At 39.4% G+C, this 19,204-nt stretch overlaps 1 protein-coding gene across 1 annotated transcript in view; it reads left to right on the top strand.

The window, feature by feature from the left end:
* The window catches only part of SYNPO2 (synaptopodin 2), a 200,431-nt gene that overhangs the window by 149,632 nt on the left and 31,595 nt on the right, over positions 1–19,204 (top strand). Inside the window, exons 2-4 of the mRNA XM_088836152.1 lie at positions 6,254–6,405; positions 11,170–11,969; positions 14,286–16,471. Coding sequence (XP_088692278.1) covers positions 6,254–6,405; positions 11,170–11,969; positions 14,286–16,471 — 3,138 coding nt within the window. The remainder of the gene's footprint in view (positions 1–6,253; positions 6,406–11,169; positions 11,970–14,285; positions 16,472–19,204) is intronic.

Below are 19,204 nucleotides of genomic sequence, written 5' to 3'. Positions count from 1 at the left end.
TTACCTAAGTCTTCAGTTTAAGAGCCACTTGGGGTGAGGGAATGCTTAGTCAATGTTGTCTCAGAAGTATGAGGTAAGTTTTGCCAAAAGCCTGAAGTGGAAAATTGAAGAAGGGCTGGGACTTCAGAAGGAGCTGCTAGATCATAGACTACTTTCCAAATTCCCTCAAAATGTTTTTACTTGTCTGAGATCATGTCTCTCATCCTGTCTTGGTTATCCTTAGACCCCAAGACTTTGTTTTATGGATTAAGAATAGCCTTGCATGGGACAGGCTTATTTATACTATTTTCTCTTTCCTTTTCGTGTATTTTAATACATATAGTAATGGAATTTAAGGAGGAGATTGTCTTGGTTCTACCACTTACTCTGACATCTTTCAAGGGGACTTGTCAATGAACTGTATGTGAAAATATAGCCCATGAGTCAAGATTTAGTTTTGCTAACAGGAATCTGACACAACTGATATGTCACATACACAATACAGAATAGTTTAAGTCCAAGGTTCTATGAGAACTCAAATCTTGTACCTGCTTTCTAGTCAGCTCTGGAAGATGCGGAAATCAAGCATTAGTAAGTTAATAGAAAAGGAGCTTCTTAAAATTTTACCAGGGAATTATTTATCATAAAAGTAAATAAGCAAAGCTGATACTCTTCTCAGATTTTATTTACAAAGTGAAATAATGTTAAATTTCTCAAAGAAGCCTTACCTTTACATTTTCACTTGGTGTCAGTAAAATAAATCTTACCTGACATGGGTCAGGAGGTTGTAAGCAATAGAACGTAGTATTTTGTAAATATTTACATTACCAGTATTTCTCTTAGTTATGTATCTGATTAAATTGAGAGACACTGAAGGGGAAAATAGTATTTATGGACAGAAGCTCACTCATCTGATTAATCTACTAGGTGTGGAATGAGGTCTCTAAGGGAATGTTTTCAAAGAAGGAATTATATCACATGCTCACATAAGTATGTTGTACCAAATCACAGTTTGTAAAAGACAGTTTTACTCAGTTTTGAATCTGTAATATATTATTTTATGAATATTCATAGTATTGACTATTTAAAAATTAAAGATTGAAAAATCTTTAAAGATTAATATATATAAAGCTCTTAAAATAATAAAAGAGGAAAAAGGAAAACAGAATAAACAAAATCTGTCCTTCTCAACACTGGTTTATAGGCTGACCAGGCAAGTTTTTCTCTTTCTCCAGTCTTTTCCATTTCCTCCCAGACTGTACACATTGTATGTCAGTTGTTTTTCCACTCCTCTCTCTCTTCACTCTAGGGTTCATGGTATAGAAGTTAGACTATTGATGAGGAAGGCAATTTATGTGGTGGTTTAGTTGCTAAGTCGTGTCCAACTCTTGCGACCCCATGGACTATAGCTCGCCAGGCTCCTCTTTCCCTAGGATATTCCAGGCAAGGATACTGGAGTGGGTTGCATTTCCTTCCCCAGGCGATCTTCCTGACCAGGGATCCAACCTGGGTCTCCTGCACGGCAGGCAGATTCTTTACCAAGTGAGCTACCAGGGAATCCCTGTGATTAGAAACATAAGCTCTGAAGTCAGAATTCCTGTGTTCAATTTCTGGTTCTAGCTGCATAATTTTAGGCAAAGTACCTCACTTTTCTAAGTCTCTGTTTTCCTCTCTATAAAAATGAGGGTAATGACAGTCCATCTGAACATATACAAGTAGAAGTACATTTATTCTTCTCATTAAAGTTTTCTGGAGATAAATGATTTAAGGAAATAAAGGGCTTAGTATAGTAAGTGCTCAATTTAAAAAAGCCACTAATATTTATATATTTATATTATTACTTCTGCTGGGAAACAATAAATAGGTTGGTCTTCTTCCGCAATTCAGTTATGAAATATGTACTTACGGAGGAAAAGACAGATGAAAAATTCTTTATCTTAGATTTTGATGAGCTAATAACAAGTGTATGTATGAAAACTGAAAATAAATCCAGATATTTTCAAACATCTTATAGACAAATTCTGTTGGCATGTTGTGTGTGTGTGTGTGTAGGAAGTCAACGCTTTCTTATTCAGTAATCCCTTGTTGAGCACCTCTGTGAGCTGTATGTGCATCATGGAACTTAACATATGTTATTTCTAATCCTTATTAACCCTCAAGAGAGATCAAATTTATTAGTTTTATTTTACATTTTGGAAAACTAGAGCTTAAGGAGGTAATGCAACTCATCTAACTAAGTTCAGAGGGTTAGTAAGCACTGGGGCCACACGTTTGAAACCTACGCCTTCTTTCATCAGAGCTGGTGTTCTTTTCCACTAGGACACATATTTTATGAATCAAGGCCTAATGGCCTGAGGAGAAGACTGGATGATAAGTTCATTCATAGAGATTCAGCATTGTAAATGTTAACGGTTTTTATGTCCAAACTTACTCTTTTTACTGACAAAGTATTTCATTTTAACAAGTAAGAATATTTTCAGGGGTTAGAATTTTTACTCAGATTCATAATAATGCACAGTTATACAAATTAGAAAAATGCATAATTGTATACATAAGGTAAAGATCTTTTATACACTAATAAATGTTTATTCTTCATAATACACCTATAAACAGAATCATATTGCTTAAGCTGGTGATTGCTAAGGGATATGTTTGGGCACAATTGACTCTGGCAGATAACCTTTGTTTAGTTTCAGTTCAGTTCAGTTCAGTCACTCAGTCGTGTCCGACTCTTTGCGACCCCATGAATCACAGCACGCCAGGCCTCCCTGTCCATCACCAACTCCTGGAGTTCACCCAAACTCATGTGCATAGAGTCAGTGATGCCATTCAGCCATCTCATCCTCTGTCGTCCCCTTCTCCTTCTGCCCCCAATCCCTCCCTGCATCAGGATCTTTTCCAATGAGTCAACTCTTCGCATGAGGTGGCCAAAGTATTGGAGTTTCAGACTCAGCATCAGTTCTTCCAGTGAATACCCAGGACTGGTCTCCTTTAGTTTAGTTTAGTCCTATTAAAAATAGAGAAAGAGTAGTCCTTTAGAAAAGCCCTTGTGGCAAGAAAAGTATCACCATATTGAACATGGTTCATGAGGGAAAAATATTTCCTGCTGTTCAGACAATTGTAAAAGGTCAACTAAGCACAGTCATAGCAGTTGATTCCAAATGTTGACCTCAGAATGTGCGCTCTGAAGGAATGCTAATGGCTCCTACCATAGTGCTTTTGCTTATTTGGATTCCACTGAAAGCTCCACTTGACAAGCACAATGATGAACTGCACTTTTCCCATTAAGCAACACATGTTTGGATGATAGACAGCTCTGTTAAGTTGAGGATTTGTTTATCTTCCAAGAACCAATTTTTCATCTTACCCTGCAAACCCGTGAAGCTGCTTAAAACTCATATAACTTATTGCTAATAAATGGAACATCAGCTTCAAGATTGACCTCGGGGAAGGGGATACAGGATATAATGACACATCTGTTTTATCAATATAAAACCTCTTTGGTCTTCAAAAGGATGAATTTTCTGTTCATATTCTAGTATATCTGACTCCACTGAATGGACGATTTTATGCTTCAAAACTATGTTTTATTATCTTTTTTGTTATCTATTTTTAATCTATTTTATTATCTTTATTTTTTTATTTTTTTTTTTAAATTTTGACCAACTCATAATTTTGTTTCAGTACAAGCAAAAACAAGATCAGTGTACAAACCATAAAATACTATCAGTAAATATCACCCTCTCCCAGGTTATGAGTTCATTACATATTACAACTTTAGCCCCACTCTAGCCTCTTCTCTCTATAAGGTTTTTTTTTAGTACTTTTTATTTTTTTATTATTATTTTTAATTTTATTTATTTTTTTAATTGGAGGCTAATTACTTTACAATATTATATTGGTTGGTTTTGCCATACATTGACATGAGTCCGCCCCGGGTGTACATGTGTTCCCCTTCTAGAACCCCCCTCCCACCTCCCTCCTCCCCTTATCCTCCCTCTGGGAAAAATTAAATTTAAATGAATGAAATATCCCTAACTTATATGTTCATTGTTGAGTATTGTTTTATCCTTGATTTATGGACAACTCTCTCATGATTGTCCATTATAATAATTTTACACAAGACAACAAAATAAATATATCTGGCAGTCAATAAACAGATATTTTTCAAAACTGGGTAACTATTCTTTTTCTCATTGCTTTGGCTGCATCCTTAAAGCCTTAGAAATATTGAATTCATTTAATTTTTGCAATAAATTGTTGTTTGCTTTCAAAAAAGAAGGAATGAGATTGATTTTTTCAGAAAAGGGGAAGCCCTTCTTATAATTTATGACAATAAAGGAATAGGCCCTCCCAGAACAAAACTAACTGAAACACTTCAAATTTCATTAGCATCATTGATCTGGCACTTAAAGATATGCTTCTGCCTCCAGGAGTATCATGTAAAATGTAAATGCACATGGAGATATAAACTTTAAAGCTATATCAGTCAGCAAGATAATTATCATTTAAGACCTTAGCAAGAATTAGTTGGCAACTGTTAAGAGATAAACTGAAATGCATTTTGTGCCCAATTAGAAGTAAGCCTGGCTATGAAAACACTCTTTAAGAAGTGCTGCTCACCTGGTTCTGAGCTCTTTGGACCCATAATCTTGAGTTTAATAGTCAAACAGGGATCCCTTTGGTGGAAAATAGAAGATGATCTTAAAGTATTCTTAACTTTGACATTGTGTGATCATGGTACATGATTCACTAAAAACCATTAAATTCACATTGTAAAATGAAATCTAAACATATTAGGATCATTTAGGGTCCCAGCAGAAAATAGGTGGCATGTTCAAAGGAGTAATTAAAGATAATATAGTACAGGCTCGTGGAAACCAACAAATGAAAATGAAACACCCGGAGGTCAAGAGCAGGAAGCTCTTATTACCCTTAGGTTGAAGATGCAAGGAGGTGGTGTGTGTTATTGGAACACAACAAGAGTTAAGGCATGGTACAGCAACAGACAGACAGGAGCTCTGACTGTCTACATCGAGGAGCAAAGCCATTGCCAAACCATGGCCCAGCAGGTCCAGCAGGGAGAGCATTTCCCTGCCCTCTCATTTCCCTTGCTCTTTATCTCTTGTTGGAGCTTCCTGTTGACCAAAGCCAACTAGGAGTCAGCATGCAAGTAAACTTGGCCACTGCAGTCTCTAGAGGCCAGAAAGCAGAGTCAGAGAGGGTAGAGAATGGGCCGAGGGAGAATTACTAGCACAACATTTTACCATAATCATAATTACACAGAATGTTAACCTTCAGGAAGAAATGAATGCTATTCCTCACTAAGGACTGGTGGCTGCTCTCTGCTGCTATGCTACTCCTCTGAATTTCTCTTCTTCCAGCATCTGAAAGTTCTCTTTGAGGTTTTTAGTCAGTTCTTGTTCCACTGAGTCTGTGCTAGAATATGATGCAGTCGTTAAGCAGTGCTGTTTTTAATTTTTGCAAAATAATCTTTTTTTTCCTTCCTTTTTCGCTAACGTTTGCTTATTATCAAGTCTTGAATAACTGATTTCAATGAAGGATTTTTCCCTTTGACATAATTCTTACCATCCTGCTGCCTAATTTCCCCCATTTTACTGGAAGGACTTTCATCAGTTTGTTGAGCTATGTAGCTGTCTCCTTAAACTCACTGTCCTGCCCTACATCTCCTTATTGTTGGTGTTCCACCCACACTGTCAGTGAGAACGCTCTTAAAATTTATTTTAATGAGAGAAGCCATGTTCTGATTAGATCAAGCTCCACAGTATGAAATAAGTATTTTTAATGTATAACTAAGTTGGAGAAGGAAACTGTAACCCACTCCAGTATTCTTGCCTGGAGAATCCCATGGACGAAGAAGCCTGGTAGGCTACAGTCCATGGGGTCGCAGAGTCGGACACAACTGAGCGACAGAACGGAACGGAACGGAAGTTAAACATCTGTCTTTGCCATTCCTCACTATTCTTTATTTCATTATTCTCGTTCCTTCACCATAGATCTACTTTCTTTTTTGTCTATTTACCTAGAAAGCTCTGAATGGAATGTTTGACAGTATTAATATGTAATAAATTGTAACAGGGGTGAGAAGTGTTTAAGATCGTCTTATAGGTTAACAGGTGAATGAAAACTCAGGGCTGATTTTAGTTTGCAGATCTATTTACTACTCCCAAGTAAAAATTTCTCCAAGACAGTGGCATGTTTTTTCTACAAGTTATATAATTCTAATTATTGCCTCCTTTTTTACTCCACTCAGATCAGAAGCCAGAGCAAAGCCTCCGGGTCTGGGCTCTGTGAGGGGGATGAAGTGGTTTCTATCAATGGCAACCCTTGTGCAGACCTCACCTACCCAGAAGTCATCAAGCTCATGGAGAGCATAACAGACTCTCTCCAAATGCTCATCAAAAGGTAAAAAGATTTGTTGGAATATTTATTTTCTCTTGAAGCTACATGGCAACGATTACAGCTCCTACTGTCATATAAACTGTTCTCTATGGGGAAATGAGGGTGCTCTATATGTCAGTATAAACAGAAAAACCATAGTGTTTGGAAAATGGTAATTCTAATCAGCTGAATTTTCTGATTAATTGAGAATTAACTTGAAAAGTTTGTTTCAAGAACTTTGTTGAAAATCTTAGGGTATTTTAGACTACTTCCTTAGGAAGCTCAGTATATTGAGCATAATATAATACTTCTAGGTCAAGATTAATTATGACCACTAAATTATAACTCCTAGATTTATAGATTAATTTAAAATGTTTACATGTTAAAATGTTACACTGTGTCATATTTATTTGAATAGAAAGAGGATGCCTAAGAGGAGGAAAAGCCTGATTTCTATTTCAAAAAAACAACAATATTTAGATATGGGCAAAAGCTAATGGTTAAAGTTTTTGCACTTTCAATGCAAATAGCTTGTTCATTCGGAGGAGGCAATGGCAAGCCACTCCAGTACTATTGCCTAGAAAATCCCATGGATGGAGGAGCCTGGTTGGCTGCAGTCCGTGGGGTCGCTAAGAGTTGGACATGACTGAGCGACTTCACTTTCACTTTTCACTTTCATGCATTGGAGAAGGAAATGGCAACCCACTCCGGTGTTCTTGCCTGGAGAATCCCAGGGACGGGGGAGCCTGGTGGGCTTCCGTCTATGGGGTCACACAGAGTCGGACACGACTGAAGTGACTTAGCAGCAGCAGCAGCAGCAGCTTGTTCATTTGATCTCTCCAAATGCTACCCTCCTTATCTAATTGCTGAAACATGCAGAAGTCAACCTTAAGCATAAAAACAAAACAATGATGGTCATCACAAAGAAACTACAGCATCAAATTTTCACCATGTACAAATCACAGTTTAGTCCATGTTAACCTTCTAGGTGAGGCTCTGACCGTAGCAATACAATGAATCCACAAAGGAAATCTCTGGCTTTCTAGATAACGCCTTCAGAAAGACGAGAGGACTTTTCACACACAATTTCAAAACCTTCTAGGAGTTTTGCCTTGACTCTGCAGAACGACTACATAACAGCATTGTTAATGGTGGTTGCTAAGTCATGTCTGACTCTTGTGACCTTATAGAGTCAGGCTCCTCTGTCCATGGCATTTTCCAGGCAAGAATCCTGAAGTGGGTTGCCATTTCCTTCTCCAGGGGATCTTCCTGACCCACGGATAAAACCCATGTCTCCTACATTGCAGGCGGATTCTTTACCACTGAGGGGCTTCCCTGGTGGCTCAGATGGTAAGTAATTCACCTGCAATGCAGGAGACCTGGGTTCTATCCCTGGGTCAGAAAGATCCCCTGGAGAAGGGAATGTCAACCTACTCTAGGATTCTTACCTGGGAAATGTCAAGGACAGAGGAGTACGGCAGGCTACAGTCCTTAGGGTCGCAAAGAGTTGACACACAGAGAGACTAACACTTTCGCTTACTTTCAATTTCTTTACCACTGAGTCATCTAGAAAGCCACATATGGCGTTACCCCTCTGGTAATCATGCAATATGATTTCATTTCTATACAAACACAAACTTACTTTGGCCAAAATTTTGTGAAAATAAAGAAATGTCACAATTCTCTCACAATCTCCCATCTAAACATTTACCCTCAAGTCCAGTGTGTAAGCCACTGAGATCCTACTTATTTGTAAAGCTGCCATTTGCTTTTTCAAAGAAACCTAAGGTCCGTCTAGTCAGGCTATGATTTTTCCCGTGGTCATGTGTGGATGTGAGAGTTGGACTGTGAAGAAAGCTGATCACCGAAGAACTGATGCTTTTGAACTGTGGTGTTGGAGAAGACTCTTGAGAGTCCCTTGGACTGCAAGGAGATCTAACCAGTCCATTCTAAAGGAGATCAATCCTGGGTGTTCATTGGAAGGACTGATGCTAAAGCTGAAACTCCAATACTTTGGCCACCTCATGCGAAGAGTTGACTCACTGGAAAAGACTCTGATGCTGGGAGGGATTGGGGGCAGGAGGAGAAGGGGACAACAGAGAATGAGATGGCTGGATGGCATCACCGACTCTGTGGACATGAGTTTGAGTGAACTCCGGGAGTTGGTGAACTGAACTGAATAGAAACCTTGCCAAGTGTAGTCACAGTGTTGGCCATTATTACATTTAAATCTCTGAGGTATTTGAAGTTCTGTCTTTGTAAAGGTTTCAGTTCAGTTCAGTTCTGTTCAGTTCAGTCGCTCAGTCGTGTCTGACTCTCTGCGACCCCATGAATCACAGCACACCAGGCCTCTCTGTCCATCACCAACTCCTGGAGTTCACTCAAACTCAAAGTCCTTCGAGTCAGTGATGCCATCCAGCCATCTCATTCTCTGTCATCCCCTTCTCCTCTTGCCCCCAATCCCTCCCAGCATCAGAGTCTTTTCCAGTGAGTCAACTCTTCGCATGAGGTGGCCAAAGTATTGGAGTTTCAGCTTCAGCATCAGTCCTTCCAATTGTAAAGGTTTAATCACATCCAAAATAGGACAAAAACCTTTTCTCATTTATTCCCGTTTAGTGTCTTTGCTGATGTAATGAGGCCAGTCTCTTCAGAACACACTTGTAGAGTGGAACATCCCCTACTAGTTCTTGTTTTGATGACTGTCATTGGGAAAGTCCTTGGTGGTTTAAAGCTGAGTCTTAGGTACAGATTTACTTTTAAAAGTAAATGGACTAGTTCTTTGCTACTTTTAATAACTGGAATCTTGATTATTATTTTATCTTAAGTATTTTTATTTTTACAAAATAAATAAATAATTGCAGAGATTTTAAATGAAATCTCAAATTAAAATCATCCCCAAAGTAATTATCATCATCATCACCACCACCCCTACAAATCTGGATATCTGAACATTGTTTCCTGGAATTAAATATTTCTATTGCTCATGTAACTGTCATCTGTCCCTAGAGGACACATGATTTACTTTTCCTGGGCTATTACCCAGAGATAGCTGGGTCAGACTATCAACATTATCTCTATTACTGTAAATTTTATTTAAATGTTATCTATCCATCTATCTATATACACACACACACATATAATCATGACATATAAATTTTGGAATTAAGTACCTATGTGCACTGAATGGAAATGAGCATTTTAAGGTATAAAGCTTTATTTAACCTCTAGTTCTTTTATGATTTTTATTCATGTATATCTATCCATTTTATTTTGGCTACCAATAAATGTTAATATTTATCTGACCCATTTGCCTGTATTACAGTCTATAAGGCTGGGATGAATTCACACTACTCTCTTCTCAGCTTCATAATTTATTGCTAATATAATTCAAAGTGATTTAATCTACTTCCATCTCAAGACCTTCCTAAATTAAAACTCTGCCTTTTGGAACTCTCAAATTTCAGTTGCATAGAGTGTATTCATCACTTCCTATATAAGAAATATTTAATTTGCTTTCATCATGTTTTAAAAATATTATAATTTTTTTTTTTTACTATTACTAGGAAGCTCTACAGACTATTTGCACAGAGAAAGCTGCATTTCATTTGATTGTTAGCTTATGCTTTGTTTATTTTTGTTTTGCTAAATTCAGTGAAAAATAAAGTCAAGAGTAATTATTTTGAATATTGGTCTTAAATTTTACTACTACATGAATTCTAAGGTGAATTCCTTTGGATAGAATAGAAGTATGGGCTCACTCCCTTCAATAGATGATCCTGCATTAGTTAGGGTACTTTTGAGGGAAAAAGAATGGGGCTGAGATAGATGCTACTGCTTCTTTAAAAAATTTACAAATGTAAGAAATGAAAGCATCTCCTACAGCTGTTCTGTGAATGATGCTTCTCTTCTAAAAGCAGTTAGAGTTTAAATTAGAGTTTCATGCAAGAAGTCATTTAACCCTTAACTGACTTTGCTTCTTGCAAACACAAATTTGCAAAACCAGCTGGGAACGGTTAAGGTCAAAATAAAAAGACTGTGGTGAACAGCTGTGGGCTCTTTACCTGAGCGATTAAGGAACAGTTTGACTTCATAGATCCTATAAGGAAAATGGCTCCAAGTGACAAGTTCAAATAGAAAAGGGGAGACATTTCAGATTATAAATACTCCATGACTCAATGATTCATTGCAGCATGGAAAGGATTTCTCTTTGCACAAGGGTACTGGGCTGGGGTCCACTTATTACAAAACACATGCTCATTGGAGCTTAAAAAACAGCTTCTATTTCATTCCTTTCAAGAAAGCACAGCATCTAAAAGGATTACTTGAGTTATCTGTATACTAATATTGCTCTGAAGCTGCTGAATATGTTTATGAAACTTTATAATGTGCAGACCTACCTCAGTCAATGAGACATTACAATGCTTTGTCATATTATAACAAGCATGATTATTTGAAAACACCCCAATAATTTTAGGTGAAGGGCATCCATAGAGCTATAACCTATGCTTAAAAAAAAAAAGAAAAAAAAAGTGAATTTAGGATGGATTTTGGGTTTATAAACTTTTGTGAGCATTTTTGCTTTGCTTTACAGACAAGTTTATTTGGAAGATCTTTAAATAATAATATATGCATGTTGCCAAGTTCTGTTTTCAAATGCGATGCAGTTGACATTTAGGAGGAAATATTTTTACTGTGTTGTGTATTAGACATCATACAAGTGTCAGGAAGTTCTTTGGCAGGTGTAATACACTCTGATTTAACTGTCTGGACTAATTTTCCTGTGTGCAGACCATCCAGTGGAATAAGTGAAACTTCAATCTCTGAAACTGAAAACAAAAACCATGAGAATGTCACCCATGAAGGGTACGTGGAAAGTACCACCCTGCAGATTCGACCAGCCACAAAGAGCCAGTACAGAGAGTTCTACGTAGTCCCCATCAAGAGTGGAACTCCCCTAGCTGAGGAGCAAGTGAGTGGTGCTGGTTTCTCTGGAAGCATAAAAGAAGAAACAGGCCTGGCCCCTCACACGTCTGACTCTGAAAGTGGACGCTTACCAGAGGAGATTATCTTAAGTGAGAAGGCAGAAGCAGGGCGGCCAGGCACTGTGGTTGAGCTGCAACTGTCCCTGTCACAAGAGAGACACAAGGACACGAGTGCCGCTGTAGTGACTCTCCTGGGAGCAGAAAAATCTAAGTCTCCTGACCCAGAGCCTAATTTACAACACGACGGGATTGTCCACATAAATTCTGCCCCTACTAATGAGAAAGAGGACCCTCCTCTGAGGTCCAGCAAGACAATCCAGATCTCCAGTGGCCAGGAGCTGAGAGTGATCCAGGGAAATGAAGCGGCAGACACGGGGCTGCCCCGCGTGGAGGTGATCTTCGACTGCTCTGACAGGCAGAAGACGGAAGGGTGCAGGCTTCAGGCAGCAAAGGGGTGTGTGGATTCTCCAGTGGAAGGAGGGCAGTCAGAAGCACCTCCTTCTCTGGTATCCTTTGCAGTCTCATCAGAAGGCACAGAGCAGGGAGAAGATCCACGCTCAGAAAGGGATCACAGCAGACCTCACAAGCACAGAGCACGCCACGCACGTAAGTCCTGCCCTGGGATCCACGGCTGGGCAGCTGGAAGGGGCTTGGGAGCTTAGGGCATTTTGCTGCTGGTTCGCCTGCCTAGATTTTTTCTTTTTAAGGTTTTTCTTATGTCTTTCATTGGCTTTTTTTTTTTTTTAACTAGTGCACAAAATAACAAACATGAAATTGTAGAAAACACCAATTTCTGAACAGGAAGTAATAAGTTTTAACTTTGTAGTAGATTTGAATATTTTTAATGCACTTTCTTTTCTTCCCAAAGACATGGGGACTTTAAAAAAAATACTAAAGTTAATGTGCCTTTTTTGATTTGTCTCATATTCCATGGTAAAATAGCATTTGAGAGTCTTTGCAGTCATATGGACGCTGAGTTTAAATGTCAAAAACTGTTGAGTTTGCTGCGGAGAGGTGTCTTTAAAATATAGGCTCAACCACTGATATTAAAAGCAGATCCTGGTTTTGAAAAAAAATCATTGTGCAGCATGATGATGCTTGCAGAAGTGAGTTTGATGGACAAGGACATGTGGAATACTGAGCAGTTACATGATCCTCTCCATTTTGTTAAGTCTTCACTAGACTGCAAAGCATCTCATCTACCTTCTAGACACAGAAGTCAATCCCCAAGGCCATGTGAAGTCATTTAAATGTCTCCCAACTCAAGATATATTTTAAAATCAAGGTCTTTTATGGTTTTTTGTTTTACCCAGGAGAGTGATTACAGAAAGGCGAATGAAGATAGGAATGACAGTTGGGTTTTATGATTTCTGTAATTTTCTTTCATGTACTTTTTAAAAACAAATTGGGAATTTCATTTAGGCATTTGAGGAGGTAAAGGTTGACTGCCAAAGGCACTTGAATGTACGAGTGATACACAACAGTAATGATCTTGGTTATTCAAAGTGGTATATTAATTCTCCTAACTATTGCTGTTTCTTTTAAAGCATATTTTTAGCATAACCATGTGTAGCTGAATTGACAAATGCAGTTAATCATTCCTTATACTTTAAGCATCTGTATGCATCTTCACATTTATAGCATATTAATCAAGTGTATTAAGGCAGCACTCACATACTTTACATGTTGGCAGTGAAGTTAGCAACAACTGTGCAACTGTGACTGTCAATTTAATAGTAAGTTGTATAACACTAGTCAAAAAAGGAATTACATTTAGGAATGACCATGCTTTTTACTATTTTCTCTAAGTAAAGTTTGATTACCAGTGAATATCTGTAATTTTGTTATAAAACTATTTTGATTCTATTTTATTTTTAAAAAATTAACCATTAAGTCTGATTTTTTCTCCAGTCACAAACAGAGGTAATTTTCAATTAAAAAAAAGTTTTTTTTAATGTCTGAAATTTTTATTTAACTCTTTTGAGGAATTCAAAATTATTTGTGAATCATGCTTATTTTTATCATTGATAGTGCTATAAGCTAACTTGCCACCACTTTTTTTATAACAATAATAATATTAAAATTTTAAATATAAATTTGTTATTCTAAAACTGTCAGGTTCTCATTTTACATGACTTAATTTCTGTATCATTTCTACCCACAGCTGTAAAGGTTATTAGTAATATAATTTAAGAGCAATGCATTTGTGAACAACTTTAGACAACTTTGTAGCTAAAGTTTCTTAAATATTATACTCTGAATTATTGTTAATTATTGATCCAGTACCTTCAATTATTATTCATTACATTTTTGAAATTATTTTGATTTAGTAGCTGTGAATGCAAAGACTTTGGAGGAATGGCAAACTAAAAAAAAAAAGAAAGAAAACCTAAATACTTAAACTCATTACATTAAAAGATTTAAGTAAACAATATTTTCTTATTTCTCCATCCCTCCTTTTTAAAATGCTTGGAAATGTTTTATATCAACATTTTATTTTTAAAATATGAAAATGCAAGGTATGTCCTAAGTTGTTTTTGGCAAATATTATGTCCTTAAATTATTTCCATTGTAATTTTAATTATATCCAGTTAACTGACATTTATTTTCCAGTGTTTATTGTTAAAGTTTAAGGAGCTATACAGAAACAAATTATGAGACATATTCTAATCAACATAAAAATGTATTTGTAGAAAAAAATGAAGTGACATATATGTGCAAGTTATATCATCATATATATCAATATAGAAGTATACATTTTGAAAGAAGAAAGAGAAATGAGTTGGATTGCATCACAATTTAGTACCTAATTGTAAACATGTTTTTTCTGTATTTATTTTCCCCCAGGAGAGTTGATTTCTGGGTTGCTATGCAGTCTTCCTTGAACTCATCAACTCAATGTAATCTTTGTATTTTCCCTAGGGCTCAGGAGGAGTGAAAGCTTATCAGAAAAGCAGGTGAAAGAAGCAAAATCTAAATGCAAAAGCATTGCCCTCCTTCTGACAGATGCCCCCAACCCCAACTCCAAGGGGGTGTTGATGTTTAAGAAGCGTCGTCGGAGGGCCAGGAAATACACCCTAGTCAGCTACGGGACTGGTGAACTTGAGCGAGAGGCAGAGGAGGAGGAGGAAGACGGCGACAAAGAGGATCCATGTGAAGTAGCATTTCTGGGTGCAAGCGAATCGGAGGTGGATGAAGAGTTGTTGTCTGACACTGACGACAACACACAAGTTGTGAACTTTGACTGGGACTCTGGTCTAGTGGACATTGAAAAGAAACTGAACAGAGGGGACAAGATGGAGATGTTGCCAGACACCACAGGCAAGGGGGCCCTCATGTTTGCCAAGAGGAGGGAGAGAATGGATCAGATCACAGCCCAAAAAGAGGAGGAGAGGGCAGGTGGAGTGCCAAGCAGAGAACCAGATGCTGCCCAGACAGATGGTCCGAGAACTGTGACGTCTTACCAAAGGAAGGAAGAAGAGTCAGTGAGAGTACAGAGCTCTGTGAGCAAAAGCTACATTGAGGTGAGCCATGGTCTTGGCCATGTGCCCCAACAGAATGGCTTCACTGGGGTGTCTGAGACAGCAGAAGCTCAGAGGATGATCCCTGTGAATAGAACAGCCAAGCCCTTCCTGGGGTCTGGGAACCAGCCGGCAGCCCCCTTCTCTCCAAGCCGAAACGTGACAAGTCCCATCGGTGACTTTCCTGCGCCTCCACCTTACTCTGCAGTCACACCCCCACCTGAAAGCTTCTCCAGGGCAGTGTCGAGTCCAACAGCTGGCCCAGCACCGCCCCCTCCGTGGCCCCAACCTGCCCCGTGGTCCCAGCCGGCCTTTTACGATTCATCTGAACGAATAGCTTCCCGGGATGAAAGGATTGCGGTGCCAGCAAAAAGAACGGGGATATTGCAGGAGGCCAAAAGGAGAAGCACGACAAAACCCATGTTCACTTTTAAAGAGCCCAAAGTCAGCCCCAATCCTGAACTCTTGTCACTTCTTCAAAATTCTGAGGGCAAAAAGGGCCCTGGAGCGGGAGCAGATTCCGGACCTGAAGAAGACTACCTCAGTTTAGGAGCAGAGGCTTGTAACTTCATGCAAGGCTCCTCTGCAAAACAGAAGACCCCGCCTCCTGTTGCTCCAAAGCCTGCTGTCAAGTCCTCATCCTCCCAACCAGTCACTCCGGTTTCTCCAGTCTGGTCGCCAGGAGTGGCTCCAACGCAACCTCCTGCCTTCCACACATCCAACCCATCACACGGCACCGTGGTCTCCTCCATCAAAATCGCGCAGCCTTCTTATGCTCCCGCCCGGCCTGCAAGTGCTCTGAACCTGGCTGGTCCTTTCAAAGGCCCACAGGCAGCGGTAGCCGGCCGGAACTATACTCCCAAACCAGCAGCTCCCACACCGACAGTGAACACTGCTCATGCTGGTGCGGTGGGACCATCCAATGAGCTTCCAGGAATGAGTGGGAAAGGAGCCCAGCTCTTTGCTAAGAGGCAGTCAAGGATGGAGAAGTACGTGGTAGATTCGGACACCGTGCAGGCCCACGCTGCCCGGGCTCAGTCTCCCACCCCGTCTCTCCCGGCCGGTTGGAAGTACTCCTCCAATGTCCGAGCGCCTCCACCTGTGGCCTACAATCCTATCCACTCCCCCTCCTACCCACCAGCTGCTGTCAAGTCTCAGTCATCAGGCCCACAGGCCTCCAAGACAGGCAAGAAAAAGGGCAAGAAACCCCTCAATGCTTTGGATGTCATGAAGCACCAACCCTATCAGCTTAATGCATCCTTGTTTACTTTCCAACCTCCAGACGCGAAGGACAGCCTCCCCGCAAAGCCATCGGTGAAGGTCAGTTCAGTGCCAGCTGTGAAGCAAGCTCTTCCTCCTCGGCCAGTGAACGCTGGCTCGCCCACTAATGTGCAGGCCTCCTCTGTGTACTCCGTGCCAGCCTATACCTCTCCGCCCTCCTTCTTTGCTGAGGCCACCTCACCGGTCAGCGCTTCCCCAGTGCCTGTGGCCAGCCCCACCTCTCCAAAGCAGGAATCAGCCTCAGCATCTTACTTTGTGGCACCAAGGCCAAAGTTCTCAGCAAAGAAGAGTGGTGTCACTGTTCAGGTGTGGAAACCATCTGTGGTGGAAGAGTAATCTTGTAGCCGAAGCTGAGTGTCCACTTTGCTTGAAACGAATTGTTTGCAGTGTTAACTTGAGTCCCCGAGAATGCCTAGCAAGTCCTCAACTTACTTAATTTCAGATGTCACCTCCCAATCTGGGTCCAAGAAGCAGAATATTTTTAATGAGTCAGAAATCTAACTCTGATTGACTTAAAACATATTTATCTTCTTTGCACACTTAAAAAAATCTGGGAGCACCCCCAAATAGACATGGGCCATTGTATTAAGTAAGCAGGATACTTAGGGTTTATGCATTTAGTCACAAGACAGTGATCAGTGTTATCAACATTAGGACACAGTCTTTATGTAACAGCACAGCTGTGTTCCTACAGTGAAAAGGTTCGATTGTAGTGAAAATATAACATGTATTGACTGACATTTCCTTTCTAAGTAGTGTTTTATCTCTATTACTAGTATTAAGGGATAAGAAATTTATTGAGAACAGGGATCAGCTCTGGTCTGTCAACCTCAGCCACCTGTTTGATGTCACAGAGAACTTGGGGATTGTTGGAATGTACATAGTTTAGTAAGGTGGATAAGAAAGAGGGGATTAATAATTACGGAGTACTTATTATCTACCAGGCTCCTTGCCAGATGTTTTATATATATTAGCTCGTTTCAAAGACTTCTTTAAAGTAAACTGGATGGGCAAGAAGGATAATTATTATTAGAGGTTGATTCCCATCCTCCCTCACCAATTACTTAAGAAACTGAGTACATCTCCAATTGCCCATGAAAGCATAAGTTTGTTTTCCTCAGCTGAGGCAAGTGGTAGAGTACATTATAAAAGAGGAACGTATAAAAAGGTGAGTAGGCTACAGATAAAAGCACATGTGTGACCATTGTTTTCCTTTTGGAAATCATGTGATTGGGAGATTACTGACTTTGGGTTACTGAAGGGTTACTGACTCTGGGGGCTGACTGTGAAGCACAAGGAACCCCATGTGTGTGGAGGCCGTAGGGTGAGAACACACAGTTATTAGCATCATTTCTGAGTGACCTCACGGATTTTTTTTCTTCTGTTTATTTTGCTTTCTGACCACTGCTTCTCCCACTGTTCCTTGCAATTCTATTCTTTCACCTTCATTTTATTATTTATATTTGATGGACCAGGAGGATTAAGGCAAGGTTACCTTGTAAATTTGGATTGGTCACACACCATGTCATCATCCAGCTGGCTCTGAAGTCAATAATGTTACTGACAGTAAACCTGAAGACCTTTCTCATATCTATTTTAAGTCCAAGTCTGACCAACCATGGAAACTATTCAACATGAATTAATATAGAGAACCACAAAACATTTTTGACAACTCCAAGGAAAACCATCTTCTCAATAGAAGAGATATGTCTAGAGACTTCTCATAAAAGCTTGCCTGGTGTGAGGGTACATGGTACCATGTTAATCCTCTGAAAATATCTGTATTTCTGTTCTTTTTCTGCTGTCACTGTCAATGTGCTATATTTTCACTATCCTATTAAAATATTACTATCTTCTTTATCTGTTCAATGTATTTTTAAAAAAATCCCTGTATGAGCTGTTCTAAGACATGTTTTCTTCTATTTCACTTATATCACTCTCCAAATATCTCAATTTCTTTTTTGTGAACATTTCCACTTCTCTGTACATTGCAAAACTGCAAGTCATAGATATTTCTATGATATAACACAGAGGAGAATTAAATTAGCTACGCACAATGGGGCTTATTCTTTGCTTTTTCTCTGGAAAATCTTCTATTGGCTTTGATGGCAATTTACCTAGAGGTTACAACCACAGGATGTAGCTTGGTCTCTTATTTGCCTTTTTGGGAAATCAATTAGGAAGATTCACACAGGATAAAGGAAAAAGCAGTCTATCCATTATATAATACTATTGTTTGTACTACTTGTTCCCTGTAAAGGAAGTCTGTTGAATGCTGTGCATTTTGCATTCTTTTCTAATAGAACAACCAAAAAAGGCATCTTAAGGTGAAGCAGGAAAGGGGATCATTTTTATAACTTTGCATTCTTAACATAGCATTTAAAGAACGGCATGAATTAGGGAGAAGACAGTGGAACATAAGGTAGTCATTTTGAGTCCTCTGGTTCAAAAGTATCCTAGAATGGTAATGACCCACAAGTATTCCCAGTTGTCCAGTGGTTTGTGGTATGTAGGAATGAGGAATGTTTGGAGTCTGTTTCCTGTAGGACAGGTGGCCATCTGAGCAGAGCTACTATTTGGAGTTGATGACTAAAGACACAGCTAACATGGCTGGGACTGACATGGGGTTCCCAAAAAGCTTCTAAGAATCATAGCAGGTATGCAGTCAAAGCATCCACAGCTTCGACTGGGAGCTGGTAGCATAGCTGTCATCTGGAACCATACAGTCCCAAATTATGGAAAAGGCAGAGAATCTTCCAGAATTATATCCACAGCAGAGTTTAACTTCATCCTGAGAGATAAGGGCATGGAAGGGAGAAGGACTAAGCCAACTCCCTGGAGGAGAAGAGATTTCTTTGTCTCTTTTCCCCAGCCAGGGAGCCCCTGGGAACTTGCATGCAGAATAAGCTGGGTGTGTCATCTCTCAGGTTGGAGTTCTGGAAATGATGTCAGTGTGGCAGGTGGGAGACTTGGGACTCATGACTTCAGCTTCCTTCCCACTGGACACCCTTTGAATTCTAGGTGTTGTTGGCTATTTTT

This window comes from Moschus berezovskii, chromosome 5 (genome assembly GCF_049115385.1).
Source record: "Moschus berezovskii isolate FMDL1 chromosome 5, NW_MosBer_1.0, whole genome shotgun sequence".
Taxonomy (NCBI): domain Eukaryota; kingdom Metazoa; phylum Chordata; class Mammalia; order Artiodactyla; family Moschidae; genus Moschus; species Moschus berezovskii.
Note: the sequence above shows the minus strand (reverse complement) of the source record. Positions and strands in the feature narration are given on the sequence as shown.